This window comes from Dama dama, chromosome 20 (assembly GCF_033118175.1).
Source record: "Dama dama isolate Ldn47 chromosome 20, ASM3311817v1, whole genome shotgun sequence".
NCBI lineage: Eukaryota > Metazoa > Chordata > Mammalia > Artiodactyla > Cervidae > Dama > Dama dama.
In genome coordinates this window covers 16,296,887-16,313,303 of record NC_083700.1, presented here as the reverse complement: position 1 = coordinate 16,313,303, position 16,417 = coordinate 16,296,887, and the positions used below count along the sequence as shown (strand labels likewise).

The 16,417-nt window shown below is 39.8% G+C and overlaps 1 protein-coding gene across 1 annotated transcript in view; it reads right to left on the bottom strand.

Moving 5' to 3' along the window:
* Positions 1 to 16,417, bottom strand: part of LOC133074479 (GON-4-like protein) — a 42,737-nt gene that overhangs the window by 13,876 nt on the left and 12,444 nt on the right. Inside the window, 10 exon segments of the mRNA XM_061168412.1 lie at positions 1,857 to 2,025; positions 3,031 to 3,175; positions 4,857 to 4,965; positions 4,968 to 5,030; positions 6,079 to 6,165; positions 6,798 to 6,846; positions 6,848 to 7,071; positions 8,934 to 8,961; positions 11,925 to 12,028; positions 12,637 to 12,677. Coding sequence (XP_061024395.1) covers positions 1,857 to 2,025; positions 3,031 to 3,175; positions 4,857 to 4,965; positions 4,968 to 5,030; positions 6,079 to 6,165; positions 6,798 to 6,846; positions 6,848 to 7,071; positions 8,934 to 8,961; positions 11,925 to 12,028; positions 12,637 to 12,677 — 1,019 coding nt within the window.

The window sequence follows — 16,417 nt, the reverse complement described above, 5'->3', positions numbered from 1 at the left end:
AAACCGTGTCAGAGAAACCCATATACCACAACTAAAGGGAAGCACCTGCCCTCCAAAACTAGAGAAAATCTGCACAAAACAAAGACCCAGCTCAGTCAAAAACAACTCTTTTCTTTTAAAAAAAAAAGAGGGCTTTCCTGGTGACTCAGTGTTAAGAATCCACTTACCAATGCAGGAGACACAGACACAGGTTCAATCCCTGATCCGGGAAGATCCCACACGCCACAGAGCAACTAAACCTGTGCTCCAGAGAATGGGAACTGCAAATCCTGAGCCCCTGAACTGCCAGCATGAAAGTTCGCACACCCCAGAGCCCGTGCTCAGCGAGAAGGGACGCCACCGCAACGAGAGCGTATCCCCCTGCCCGCTGCAACTGGAGAAAAGCCCACATAGCAACCAAGACCCAGCAGAGCCAAAAAATAAATAAATAAAATTATTAACAAAAAATAAAAAAAGACAGAAATAAGAGGATCCAACACAAGTAAGAGGTGAAACAAAACCCCAGGAAAATCGTGAAGAAAAAGCCAAAGACATTAGTGCAGCAAGCCAAGAGAGCAGCATGGGCAGAGTGGAGCCGGATCAGAGCGCCCTGGGAAGGACTTCTTCCGGACGATGAAGGTGACAGCCGAGACCCTAAAATACCTGAACACACTGAAAAGAGATTTATAAAACTTAAGCAGACTTCAATGTTAAACTGATAATAGATACATAATAAAACCAAGTCCCACTCACCCTCCAAAAATGCAATTATTAACTCCAGGAGAAACAAAATATTCAGCAGGAAAAGCAAAGTAATCATGATACACTACATGGATCAGCTGTCAGGAGTTTTTACATACTGTTTATAATGTAAACTCTGGAAAAAATCCAACTTATACTGTGATACAACTGCGGTGAAGCAGTGAGAGAGTGTGGAGAGAACTGTCTTCATCTTCCATGGTTTCAGTTTAATAGAGAAGGCGCAAATCTGAAAAGTCAAGTGATAGCAATTCTAAGCATTCTACCTAGATCCTAGATTAGAGGTAAATGTACCATCCCTGCAGAAATCTTGCCTAGCAGGAAATAGGGAGAAAAATGATTGCTTTTCATGACAAGACTCACAGAGGTATTTAACTCTTTACAGCAGTAGTCCCTGACCTTTTTGGCACCAGACCAATTCTGTGGAAGGCAGTTTTTCCACAGGATGGGGGTGAGGAGACCCAAGGGATGGTTTTAGGATGATTCTCATAAGAAGGTGGCAACCTAGATCCCTCACACGCACAGTTCACAATAGGGTTCATACTCATATGAGAATCTAATGCCACCACTGATCTGACAGGAGGTGGAGTTCAGGCATTAATACAAGCAACAGGGAATGGCAGTAAATACAGAGGAAACTTAGCTTACTAGCCTGCCATTCACCTCTTGCTGTGTAGCCAGTTACCAACAGGCTATGGACCAGTACCAGTCTGTGGTCTGGGGGCTGGGGACCCCTTTATAAAGTATATAAAGTATACTTTATAACTTTGATATAAACATCTAAATTAAAAGAATTCAGAAGGATATAAGTGGATTGTTGCCTACCCTTTGAAGAAGGTTAGAGTGGAAGAAGAGAATAAATAACTAAAGGAAAACAAATTTGAGGAGTATTTTTACATTTGAACAGTTTTACATTTAGCAAAAATATCCATGACAGGGGAAGAAGATGATACTCCATACAAAAAGAATAGATCAATGACCTTAGAAAGGAAAAGAGGGCTAGTGTGCAGTTAGGAGGGACTAGCGTTAGATAAAAGGCTATTCACTGAATCTGAGAAAAAGACAAGAATGACTGCACTCAGCCAAGGTGCCCGGCGGAACGTGCAGGGAGCACTTACTTTAAGGATGTTGTCAGGAGTTCTGTTCATTGTGAGGTTCTTGATTCTCACTGTCAGCTGGTGGGCAGTCTTGCAAGTGAGAAGGTACTTGCTGATCAGAGGCTTGGGAAACTCCGTCCCTTCAAAGTGCTTCAGGCCTAAAGCCAACAAACAGAAGGGGGCGGGGACACTCAATCTCACTTGACAGTCCATCCTGCTGAAAAGCCTCCCAGACGAACTCCACATTCTGCAACCCAGATTTTTTACAGCTAATTCTTGTACAAGTTAATGGAAACTCAATAGAAAATTTCAGATATTCACTGAATGCTAAGAAGTACTATGCAAGTAAGACTCAGTGAGGTGTTCCCATCAAGTGATAAGAGGCAAAACCAGGCATAAATTGCTAATAAATGTCACAACATGATGTGTTTTATAGCAATCATAAAAACAAAGTTTGAGGGAAGGAGAATGGCTCTAATAAAACAAATATAAAATGAATATTGGGCACCATGTTAAACATATTAAATCCACACCAACAGTACCTCCCAACATAACATACTCAATTAGTTACCTGTATACATATTTGCTGATGGCAAACCTTTATCAAATAATCTCACTCTTGAGAATTTACCCAAAGAGATAAACTCAAAGAGTTTCAAAAGTTCTATACACAGAGATCCTTGGTGAAGCCTCACTTAGAACAGCCAAACAACAGAAGGAGGGAAAAGAGGCAAATAAAAGGACTATGATAGGGCCATTAACACTGCCTGGAAGGACAATATACAGAGACAAAAAAAAAAAAAGACAATGTTACACTATGGCACATAGAAAAACAATTTCAAGAAGTTAAGCTTAAAAAAAGCAAAACAAAATTAAACTCAAATTGCCAATAATTATGTATGAAATAAAAAAGAAAAACTCATTGTCTTTGGGCTGGTGAGGATAATGGATACAAATGTTTTTTCTTTAAAATTTTCCTCCAACAGTATTGTCAGATTAGTTTGTATGATAAACAAAACACAAATTACAACATAAAATGTTTCCAAAATGTATAGGTAATCCCTAAAAAGAGCACTGCTGGAACAGGAAAATACTATAGAACTGTGTCCATCTACACGGCTTTTCTTTGTCTTTTGTTTCCATTTCTTATTACACAAATCTTCTGATTTTCTTCTCTGCTACACTAAGTCCTTACCTGTCCTCTGCCTTGGTGAAGAAATTCTTAACCTGGGGATTCTTGGCCTTCAGAGAACACACTGGAAGTAGCTCTGGATACATGAAAACCTTGCTTGTGGCTAGGATCCAAGCCACTTGCTTTGGCAAATAGGGCAATCTATAGGCTGTAAGAAGAAAATTCATTGTAAATGAAATTCCAGAACAAAAGAGGACTTCACAAAAGCTTCTGAATGCATTTTGGCATTTAGAGAGAGCTGACCCTAAATAACGTGTGTATCCACCCACATACCCCTCTCCCCAAAGTTTGCACAATCATTCTCAGCCTAACATGTACCTAAAAGGAGTCCCATTCAACGTTATTAAAAGTTGATTGTCTTTTTCTTTCCTGTGTGGAACACTTAACACACTAAATAACATAAACACTTATAAAGTGCCAAGTAACACCTGGCAGATACTCTATGGTCAAAAAATTTTTACCTCCTTTCCCTTTTAAATCCTTGAAAGGTAAGTGAACTTCAACAATGTTTTCTTTCTTCCAGGATAAGACTCCAACTTCCTTAATCTCCCTCACAACTCTGGTATTCCAAATTTCACTTATTCTTACTTAACTTTCATTAAGTTCTCCCAGATTCTTCCTGAGGTTGGGACAAAAAAATCAGAAAGAGAATGAGACAATTCAGTCTCATTTGTTTCTGTCTTGCTGTCTAAGCCTCCCAATTCCAGGCACTTCTGCCTTTTCAGAGATAAGCACCTCTATAGTCATATTTTTCCTTTTGTAAATGTAATCTTTACATCCCCAGAAGAAAAACACAGGTCACTATATATGTAAGTTATAACCACATGCGTACTCTGTTGTGTCCAACTCTTTGCAACCCTATCAACTGTAGTCCGTCAGGCTCCTCTGTCCATGTGATTCTCCAGGCAAGAATCCTTGAAGTGGGTTCCCATTTCCTTCTATAGGGGGTCTTCCCGAGTCAGGGATCGAACCCGTGTCTCCTGCGTCTCTTGCATTGGCAGGTGGATTCTTTTACCACAGAGCCACCTGGGAAGCCCAAGTCATAACTGTAGTCTGGTGTTAAGTTTTCATTACCAACATATAACTAATAACGCAGTTTGAGATCAGTGTCTGTGACATAATGTACTTATATTCAATTAAATTATAAGAGTGGGAGTTAAAATGAAGACCAAAGTCCAAATCCAGAGCAAACCACAATTAATGTGTTAAACCAGGAAGAAATGAGAAGTAAATATTTGATTTAAGGGAACAGGAAATATTTTCACAAAAAAAAAAAAAAAAAAAAAAAAAAACAATGAAAGTAGAAACCAAACCTGAAGATGTCTTTAAACTATTGAACATGGCAAATGCACAACATTTTTACTTTGTTCCTAACTCCCAAATCAATGTTTCACTCAAAATGGAGACACCACTATAATTATTATGGGAAATAAAATGATGTTAATGAAGAAGACAGTAAAATCCTAAATATAACCTCACTTTACCACTTGACTTCCATCTTTATCTGATATCGGTGGTCTTGACCTGACTCCTGATACTTACCCTCATATCTATTTAAGTCCAATTATTAGCAATGAGTCCCACATCTCTACCTCCCACTTCCCTGTCCTGTTCACTGACTCTATCATCTACTTAAACCCCAGTATTATTACCTAGTTCTAGAACTTAGGTAATGAACACACAGGGAGGATAAAAGAGAGAAGAAAGAAATTACAAATACCCGTCTCTTCCAACCCTAGGAAATTATCCCTAGGAAATGATCTGTGGGGTAAGACACCCAACTCACACTGCAAATAAAAACTTATAAAGTGGACCCTTCTGTTCCCTACCAGTCTTCATGACAGTTTTACGAGGACTTGAGTCAACGCTGATTTGTGTGCTGACGTCTTCAATGAGCTGCATAGCTCCCATCAGGTTACAGGGTTGGAACAAGGTCTGAACAAGTTGGGGTTGAACTGATGATGGAGGGCGATGGAGCTTTGAGCAAAGGTTCCCAGCTCTTTCTGAGAAAACAGGACACAAAGGAGATGTGAGTTCCAGACAATTGATACCAGTAGCTCTTAGACTCTGAGAGAAAAACTGTCCTTCCTACAATAGGATAAAATTGGTTAAAATCATCATATCTTTCATAATTAACATTTTTCCATTAAGAGAGCTCTTCTACTAAATCTTCAGATATTTGAGGATCTCTGATACACTAATTTATTCCTGTTTTATTCTCAGTCTGAGTGTTCCTCAGCCTTTTGGATGTATGTTCTAGCTCCCCAGATGGAATTAAAATTCTCAAGAGTGAGCGCCATTACTTAAAAAATTAATAAATAATTTTTTTATTTGTTTCTCTGAATAACACTCAGAATAAAGTATTGCTCGTGATCCTCTGAACACAATAAGAGAGAAACATACTCCATTGACTATCCAAGGAAGATTTGATTATGAGTCAACTCAGACTCCAGAGACTTACCCAACAGGCAAAGAATATCCTTATTGCTGCCCCAAAGTTCAGATTTTTTTTTTTAAGTTCAGATTTTAAAATGTGAATTTTTTGCCCATTCCCTGCTGCTCATGGGATCTTATTTAGCTCCCCAATAAGGGAATGAAGCTGGGCCCTGACAGTGAAAGTGACGAATCCAACACTACTGGACCACCAGGGAATTCCCAAAATTTTGAAATTAAAAGCCTTTCCTCCAAAATATTTCAAAATGCCACAAGCAAAATTAATTTTATACATAAAACAATGATATCAAGCTTAATAAATAATGAATTCAATAAAAAGAAGAGAAGTATCAAAAGCCTAAGATGGGTGGAACTACAGGTAGGAAGAGCACCCAATAAAAAGGTAAGAGGAACTGTCTTTAGAAAATTGAATACGCACTCTGTCCTTTCCTGGGAAGCAGTAACTTATGTTTTCTCAGCAAGCATAGGAAGCCATACAAATATTTACCAAAACTTGCAGGAGAGAAGAATTAATATAGCTCATGATGACTTGGTATCTGTGATTCCTAACTAATTGAATACACAATTCTTCAGATTTAGGAGTATCTGAAACCTTACAAGAAATATCCTGGTGGTACTGGCCTGCGAACTGAGACTGGGGTTGGAACTGGTGAGAAGGTGAATTTGTGTCATGAGTTGAACATGCTGGGAAGGGAAAGAAAATAATACAGTGTGACATGTTATGATGTTGTCATCTCAGAAACCCAGAAGACCAATGTCAGTGACTTTATCAAACACATTTCACTTTCTAGGGAGACTATGAGAACAACAAAGTTATGCCAGTATGAATTTTTTTCTCAGATATGCTCTACTTCAGCAAAATGACAGAATCAAAGGCAGTTTAACCTCAAAGCAGAGGAACTGAGATTACAAAGAACAAAAACTACTCTGGCGTAAGACTGTTCAATTCAGAAGGGATTACTAAAGATTCTTTGAAATTTTACAGCATTCTTTTTCATTTATTTTTCAGGCTATGCTGTGCAGCATGCAGGATCTTAGTTCCGAACCAGGGATAGAATTTGTGCCCCCCGAATTGGAAGTTTGGAGTCTTAACCACTAGACCACCAGGAAAGTCCTTTTACATGCATTCTTATCTGAGCCATAAAGACATGAACATGGTGACTTTTCAAGGTCCTGACTGACATGAAGATGCTGTGGTCCTGTGGTTTCAATGGTTACCAAGACACCTATTTCTGACTTTCACAAGCTGCTAATTTTTGGCTTCATCTCAAAAGATGAAGATGATCCAATATTAACATTACCAAAAAAAGTCTTACCTGCTGCATCTGCTGCTGGAGCCTCTTCCTCTGTGCTGGGTCTAGAATCAGTCTGATGAACCTTTTCCCTCTGGGGTTTAACCCTCTCTACTTCCTGCTGCTGTTTGGCTGAAGATTTTTTCATCTTCAGCTGTTCAAGTAGCTCCTTCATGGTGTGATATTGCTCATTTAGTAAGTTGGCCAGTGGTTCCTCAAACCTATCCCCCACAGGGAGATGGCTGGATTTGAATATTTTCACGGATCCAAAACACATCCAGTTCCTTCCTACCATGGGCTAAGCCAGTCTGAGCAACTTCCATCTACTGCTAATCCTCAAGTCTCACTTTAGCCAAGAGGCAAACTCCTAGCCTACCCAAATCTTCTCCCAAAATAGATTCAGATAAGATAGTTCTGAATCATCCCCTTGCCATTCTCCTACAATCAGTACTCTAAGTAATATACTAATGAAGGTGAAATTAAACTAAAATCTAAACATAGGGTAATGTCTGGATAACAAAGCAGCCAAGGAGCTAATGGGAACCCACGATTTTTGCATCCCGCTGACAGTTACATTAATCTGGGGCTTATTCTTAATGGTGATACAGAATCTTCCCAAAGCACAGCCTCTGTTCTCTAAGCTAGCTGTTACTCCCACCCCAGGTCTAGCTTTTCCTGTTCTCCACCTCCTAGTCATTCAGGCTGCCCTGACTTCCTTTCATAAAAACTCAAAGACCTTCTAGCATGGAGTAGAAAGGGCATAAACTAAAACATATGGTGCTTACATGCATGCTAAGTCACTTCCATCCTGTCTCTTTGCAACCCAACAGATTGTAGCCCACAGGGCTCCTCTATCCATGGGATTTCTCAGGCAAGAATACTGGAGTGGGTTGCCATTTCCTAACTCCAGGGGATCTTCCTGAAATGTGGATTGAACCCACATTTCTTGCAGTCTCCTGCATTGGCTGGCGGGTTCTCTACCACTAGTGCCACCTGGGAAGCCCTAGAGCACATGGCAGCTTAGATGAATAGTGAGAAGGTGGTTCAAGTATGACCCTACTCATCTCCATGAAAATAGCCCTCTAAATTCCTCCTCCAAGCTTTCTATCGCTACCCTCCCACCCCCACTTTGTAAGAGACAGATAGAGACTGTCAGGGGCTGAAGTAAGACTCCAAATGCTAGTTCTGAGGTAGACACAGAGGAAAACACTCAAGTGATTAAGCAAAAATCGCTACTCTATGAAATCAGCATACAAACTGCTCAAGCAGCTATGACTAGCAGGTTATCCTAATTCAATAAATCCTCTAGATTGTACAATAGTTAAATGATCATAACTTTGTTCCAACAGCCCCTGGGGATACACATTATGTTTCCTTTAACAGTATTTATTGCAAGTATGGGCAGGCCCAGGATGAAAATCTATAGACATAGGACTGTCCTCTGTACAATTTTACTGAGAACTGAAAACTCTTTTGAGTATCTGCATACCTAGCAGAGGAACAAGAACAGAAGCAGGAAAAAAAGTATAATGCAAAAAGAGCTGTACCTGATTCTAAGAAGCATTATCTCGATGGACAGTTGATAAGGGGAGCACAAGTAACCTACTTTCCATGTGATATTTTACTTATAATCAAATAATAAGCTAGGTTTGTATTTCCAGCTAAAAGAAAAGCAGCAGCAGCCTAAGCAGAATACCAGAAGGTAACTGAACTGAATAAGAATTTTTTAAGTAGTTATGTAATTCCGAAATTTTAAAAATTGACACACAGAGGTGTGTAGTGGAAATGAAATAGGTCTACTGATCAAATCCCATGATAATAGGTGCTCAGATTCTATTCTGCTACACTAGAATTTTTTTCTATGAAACATGGTGTGAAGTAAGTGGGTCAAATACAAACTCTAAGGAACAGTATGGAAGTTCTTTAAAAAATAAAAACAGAGCTACCATGTGACCCTGCAATCCCACTCCTGGGCATATACCCAGAGAAAAACATGGCCCCCAAAGATGCATGCACCGCAATGTTCACTGCAGCTCTGTTTACCACGGCCAAGACGTGGAGGCAACCTAAATGTCCACTGAAAGAGGGACGGATAAAGAAGCTGTGGTCTGCTGCTGTCCTGGGTCATGGCCGACTCTCTGTGACCCCATCGACTGTAGCCCACCAGGCTCCTTTGTCCTTGGGGATTCTGCAGGCAAGAATACTGAAGTGGGTTGTCATGCCCTCCTTCAGGGGAAGATGAGGGGTACACACACACACACACACACACACACACACAAATACATATACATACATGTGTGTATATACATACATACATATGTATATACCTACATATATACATATATACAGAGAATGGAATATTATTCAAAAGAATGAAACAAAGCCATTTGCTGTAACATGAATGGACCTAGAGTATCACACTGAGTGAAGTAAGTTAGACAGAGAAGGAGAAATATCATGTGCTGCTGCTGCTGCTAAGTCACTTCAGTCCTGTCCGACTCTGTGTGACCCCATAGATGGCAGCCCACCAGGCTCCCCCGTCCCTGGGACTCTCCAGGCAAGAAAACTGGAGTGGGTTGCCATTTCCTTCTCCAATGCACGAAAGTGAAATGTGAAAGTAAAGTCGCTCAGTCGTGTCCGACTCTTGGCGACCCCATGGACTGCAGCCTACCAGGCTCCTCCGTCCATGGGATTTTCCAGGCAAGAGTACTGGAGTGGGGTGCCATTGCCTTCCCCAAAATATCATGTGACATGCCTTATATTTGGAATCTAAAAAGAAATGATACAAATGAACTTACTTACAAAACAGAAAGAGAGCCAGGACATGGAAGCAACCTAGATGCCCATCAGCAGACGAATGGATAAGGAAGCTGTGGTACATATACACCATGGAATATTACTCAGCCGTTAAAAAGAATTCATTTGAAGGAAAAAAAAAAAAAAAGAATTCATTTGAATCAGTTCTAATGAGACGGATGAAACTGGAGCCCATTATACAGAGTGAAGTAAGCCAGAAAGATAAAGAACATTACAGGATACTAACACATATATATGGAATTTAGAAAGATGGTAATGATAATCCTATATGCAAAACAGAAAAAGAGACACAGATGTACAGAACAGACTTTTGGACTCTGTTGGAGAAGGCGAGGGTGGGATGTTTCGAGAGAAAAGCATCAAAACATGTATATTATCTATGGTGAAACAGATCACCAGCCCAGGTTGGATGCATGAGACAAGTGCTCGGGCCTGGTGCACTGGGAAGACCCAGAGGAATCGGGTGGAGAGGGAGGTGGGAGGGGGGATCGGGATGGGGAATACATGTAATTCCATGGCTGATTCATGTCAATGTATGACAAAACCCACTACAATATTGTAAAGTAATTAGCCTCCAACTAATAAAAATAAATGAAAAAAAAAAAAAACAAAACCAGAAAGAGACTCACAGACTTTAAATAGGAACTCATGGTTGCTGGGGGGTAAGGGATAGTTAAGGAATTTGGGACGGTCATGTATACACTGCTATATGTAAAATGGATAACCAACAAAAACCTATTGTACAGCACATGGAACTCTGTTCAAAGTTATGTGCCAGCCTGGATGGGAGGGGACTTTGGGGGAGAATGGATACATGTATATGTAAGGCTGAGTCCCTTCATTGTTTACCTGAAACTATCTCAACACTGTTAATCGGCTATATCACAATAGAAAATGTTTTTGGTGTTAAAAAGAAATCAATAAAAATAAAATTGAAAAAAGAAAAAAACTCTAAGAAACCTTGAAAATGTTCTCAAAAAAAGAAAAACGGTAAATACGTGACGTGACAGAAGTATTCATTAACTTCATGGGTAAAATCCTTTTGTAATACATAATGTATATCAAATCATCACGCGGTGTACTTTCAATGTTTGAGAACTTATCTATCAATTAAAACTCAACAAAGTCGGGGGGGGGGGAAGGAACTCTTGAGATTTCTGTTGTGGTTATATTATGGTATTTATTATAATGGAATATGAGTGAATATTCATTGGAAGAACTGATGCTGAAGCTGAAACTCCAATACTTTGGCCACCTGATGCAAGAAATTGACTCAGTGGAAAAGACCCTGATGCTGGGAAAGACTGAAGGCAGGAGGAGAAGGGGACGACAGAGGATGAGATGGTTGGATGGCATCACCGACTTGATGGACATGAGTTTGAGCAAACTCAGGGAGCTGGTAAAGGACAGGGAAACCTGGCATGTTGCAGTCCATGGGGTCACAAAGAGTTGGACATGACTGAGTGACTGAACTGACTGAATTGATGACTGATACTCCTGACTTTTACGCATTGGTTAGTATACCTAGCCTTTTTCAGTAAGTTGCACGTTACCTGAAGGTCTAGCTCTCAGGTGGATCCTAAGCTCTCTAGTTAGGTAATGCTGTCAAGGGAAAGCACAGGACTAATTAAAGGCTATGAGTCCTGGAGTTTGCTTTTTTCTACCCACGGCACAAACCATGCCCTGACATCTAGCCAGGACCTAATGATAGTATGCTGCTACTGAGAGTGGGTAACAACAAAGTACGGATGAACTCTGCAAACTCAACACAAATATGGGGGGGGGGGGATTAAAGCCTCTACTTTCTAGATGGGACAACAGCTCTACTTTCTAGATGGGACAACAGAAGGGCTAATTCATGTGAAAAGGGCAGTATACACTTTTGAGACTCCAGGGCATTACTGCAGGCGCTTCATGGTTTGCTCAATTAATGCCCTGGAGAATAACAAAGGTTCATTAACTTTTACTAGATGTTAACAGCAAACAGAAGAACAAAAGGGACACAGTGGATATTAAATTTTGGGGTAGCTTCTGTGGCTGGCCACGCAGAGTCCTACACACCTCTCCAGCACCACTCACCTGGAGAAGCTGCTGTGGATGCCAGATACTGCTTTTCCTCCATTCCCAAACAGATACAGCTTGGTCTGGAGCTGCACTGCCCCATAAGAAGGAGAATTATTCACTTCACACCCAACACCCCCATGGAGCTCAGCGTCCTTATATCAGTAACAGGAGGTAGTCAGGGATGAGAAACTGTTAACCAAAACTTCTCCAAACATTCTCAGACATACATTTTTCCTCTACTCCAGGTCTCAAGGTCTTTGGTTAGCCTACCGTAAGGCTTGAGGGGTGTTAAAGTTAGGCCGAGGCTCAGCCACACGTCCCTCCTCTTCTGGGCCATCATCTTCCATGCTGGAGAATCCCATCTCATCTTGAAACTGACAGCAAAGGAAAAGAAGGATTTTCTTGGGGAATGGGCATGGAAAAGTCACTCCAACACCAAAAAAATAAAAAATAAAAAAAAAGTCACTCCAACAGTGACAGGGGAAAATGCAGACTGGTTTATAGGACTTTAATAATGCTGGCACACAGAAAGAACTTGCATTGGATCCCTTCTCACTTCTGAGCTCAACCAGTCCAGCACATGGCATAATTTTCATGCCAGAAAAAAACTTTCTCACTTGGTCAACTTGTAATGGTAAAGACAGAGCATGGATAACTCAAAATGATCAGATTATCTTTCAAGAGAGAAATTTATGAAAAAAGAAATTATAATTAGTTTGCAATCTTTAAGGATATGACAGTTGAAGATGCTATGTAAAAGCTCATAAGGAAAACATTACTAAGATATGGATATTCAAAGTTCATTAGTTACCAAAATTCTCCTGTCACTATATTCTCTCCTGGGTGGACTGACAGGAGAATGGCTTGGTCAGACCTGGTCAGACCACTGTTCTGGAGAGAGAGGCCCTGAGACCAAAGGACAGAGCTTGCTGGAGAATCCATCTTTCGTGTCCAGAGTTCTCGTTCAAAGATCACTACTCACAGTTTCAAACGACTCTTCCATCAGTTCATTCATGTCCTTTTCTGCAAAAAAGCCAAATAGTATGTTGTTGGCACACACTTGTTTCATTTTGCAATACAGGGAATTCCAGGAAAACAAAGAGAGTTATTTTTAGCAAGGCTTTTGACAAAATCCTCAAATGTATTAATATCCATGATTCACTCATTCATTTGAAAACATTTATTGAACAACAACTATATGCCTTAATCCCTGTTCTAGATGCTCAGACATATGACAGAAACTCTCATGAATGAAGCTTAAATTCTAGAGGGAAAACAAACAAAAACATAAGGTAGGCAATTTTTTTTTAATTTATTTATTATTTGTGGTCACCCTGGTCTTTGTTGCTGTGTGCGGACTTCCTCTAGTTGCGGAGAACAGGGGGTACTCTCTAGTTTGTGGTGGCATGGGCTTCTCACTGCAGTGGCTTCCCCTGTTGCAGAGCACAGGCTTGAGGGAACTGGCTCAGCAGTTGCGGCGCATGAGCTTAGTTGCCCCAATGCATGTGGAATCTTCCCGCAACAGGGACTGAACCCATGTCCCCTGTACTGGTAAGTGGATTCTCGACCACTGGACCACCAGGGAAGTCCTACATGATTTTATGAGATAAATTCATAGTCTGCTGGCCTATCCTACTGAATGGAGTCAAGAGAGAAGTCTCCAGTAATGTGTCAAAGGACTCTATCTTTGGACCAGCAATGCTATTAACAACCGAAAACACCCAGAAAACACACTTATCAAATTTGTAAATGATACAAAGCTGAAAGGAATCACCAAACCAACCAATGACAGATTCGAAATTCTAGGTTTTCTCAAATTAACTGGATGAAATGGAACAGGGATAAACAAGTCATACATTTAGGATTTTCAAAAATCAGTTTATTAAGTGCACAAAAAGGTAACATGGCTTAAAAACAATTAATCTGAAAAAGGCCTCAATTTTTTTGGTTGGCCTTCAGATCAATTCTAGAGGACTGTGATCATTTCTATAAAAGCCCTTCTTAAGAGGGCATTAAAAAGCTAAAATCCAAATGTTTATGAGGATATGAATCAATTGGAACTCTAAAAAGAATATAAAAGACCTTTGGAAAAAGGCAATTTCTCAGAATATACAGCTACTGTATGACCAGTGATTCCTCCCTAGAGAGCTGACCAAAGGAAATGAAACATTTGTTCACAAAACTAACAAGAGAACATATACACAATGGAATATTACTCAGCCATAAAAAGGAACACATTTGAGTCAGTTCTAATGAGGTGGATGGACCTAGAGCCTATCATACAGAGTGAAGTCAGAAAGAGAAAGTTAAATATAGTATACTAAAGCATATATATGGAATCTAGAAAGATGGTACTGATGAATTTATTTGCAAGGGAGCAATGAAGAAACAGACATAGAGAACAGACTTATAGACAAGGGGAGAGGGGAGGAAAGGGTGAGATGTATGGAGAGAGTAACAGGGAAACTTACATCACCATACGTAAAATTGATAACCAACGGGAGTTTGCTGTATGTCTCAGGGAACTCAAACAGGGGCTTTGTATCAACCTAGAAGGGTGGGATGGGGAGGGAGATGGGAGGGAGGTTCGGGAGGGAGGGAACAAATGCACAGCTATGGCTGATTCATGTTGATGTCAGACAGAAAACAACAAGGTTCTGTAAAGCAATTATCCTTCAATTAAAAAATAAATTAAAAAAAAACAAGAGAGTTCAGAGCTATCTTTATTCAAGACAGCCAGAAATTAGAAAGAATTAGGTGTCCATCAACAACTGGGGATTGATGAAAAATAAACAAATTGGTATATTTCTACACTGGAATCCAACTCAGCAATAAAAAGGAAGAAATTAAATAATACAAGCAATACACATGAATCTCAGAAACATGCTAAGTGAAAGAAGCCTTACACAACACAACACATACTACATGATTCCATTTACACGAAGTTTTAAAACAGGCAACCACCTAATCTGTGATAGAAAAAAACAGAACTGTGGTTGCACCTGAGAGAATGGTCAGGGAACTGATCTTGAGGGGCCAGTAGGTACTTTAGGGGTGATAAATATCTATCTTGTTAGGGGTTTCACTCATCAAACCTCACTGAATAGTACACTTAAGATTTCTATACAATAATGTGTATAAACATACCTAAAAAGAAAAACTGTAAACAAATATTCAGTTCTAATTCATGATGCATGTGGGCTAAGTAGCTTCAGTCGTGTCTGATTCTTCGCAAACCAATGGATTGTGGCCCGCCAGGTTTCTCTTTCCATGGGATTCTCCAGGCAAGAATAATGGAATGGGTTGCCATTCCCTTCTCCAGGGGATCTTCCCGAAGGATTGAACCTGTGGTATCTTATGTCTCTTGCATGGGCAGGTGGGTTCTTTACCACAAGCACCACCTGGGAAGCCCCTAATTCATGATACACATGATGAAATGTTTAGATATCTACAACTCACTATGAAATGCTTTAAAAAAAAAAAAAGATTAGGAGATGGATAGAGAAATAAGTGAAGAGCTGCATAATTAATATATAAAAAGTTAACTATAGAAAGTAGGTGGTGAGAATATGGGTGTCCACTGTACAATTCTTTCAACTTTTCCATATGTTTGAAAAGTTTCATAATAAAATGTAATGAGGGAGAAATTTTCTTAAAAACAAAGGCTAGAATCCAGAAGAAGGTTAACTTGGGAGTTGAAGTGTGGAAAGTCTGAAATGTAGAGAACTAAAGAAACTTGGTATGTTTGGCACAGTAAAGAAAAAAATGTAGGAAAAGAAACATACTATGCACATTTGGGGGTAAATCACATTCTTGGCAACAATGGACAAAAAGAGAAATATAAAAGATAGATTCAAGTTCAATAAGGAAAACGTTAACTGAGGAGGTGTTTGAGAGTAGGACACGCTATCTGCAGAATTGATGAACTCCCTGTCATCTGTTCCCCAAAAAGATTCAAAGGCCACATCAGAGAGGCCATGAAAATGCTTACGTGGGAAGAAAACATATGTAACCACGGGAAGCTTGCCAAACTCTGTGATTGCATACTATAGTAAAAAGTGGTCTCTTACAGTTCTTGAGTATTCTTCATCAAGTTTAGCACAATACCACAGACCCTGAATAACAACCATGGGACCCATACGAAGTGCCACTAGTGATGCTGGGAAGTGCTCCCAAGAAGCACAGTCATGACATTACAAGAGAACACTGAATTGCTTGATAGGTACCAGAGACTGCAGTCTGCAGCTGTGATTTCCTACCACTTCAAGATAAACGAAGCCAGTTTAAGGACCTTTGTAAAAAAGAAAAGGAAATTCATGAAGCCATAGCTGAAGCTATGCAAGCAGGTGCAAAAACCTAGCGCTTTTTGCAAAATACTTTTTTATCAAGTAGGAAAGGACAAGGGCAAATATAAGGAAGAAACAATTGAGAAGACGCAGGAATAAAGTCATCTTGTCTACAGCTTTCATTAAAAACTGTTAAAATGAAAAAAAAAAAGAGAATGCAACTTTTAAGTGGGTGGAGGATTGCTATAAGAAAGACATATCTATCTGAGACGATTTGAGAAACAGCAAAGTCATTATACAATTTAAAGCAAAAGGAAGGTGAAGAACATAAGGCTAGAGAATTTAATGCCAACAAAGGATGGTTTGATAATTTTAGAAAGAGGTTTGGCTTAAAAACTGTCAAGATATCAGGAGAAGCAGCCTCTGCTAATGCAGAGGCAGCAGACAAGTTCCCAGATGGCATTAAGAAAATCATTG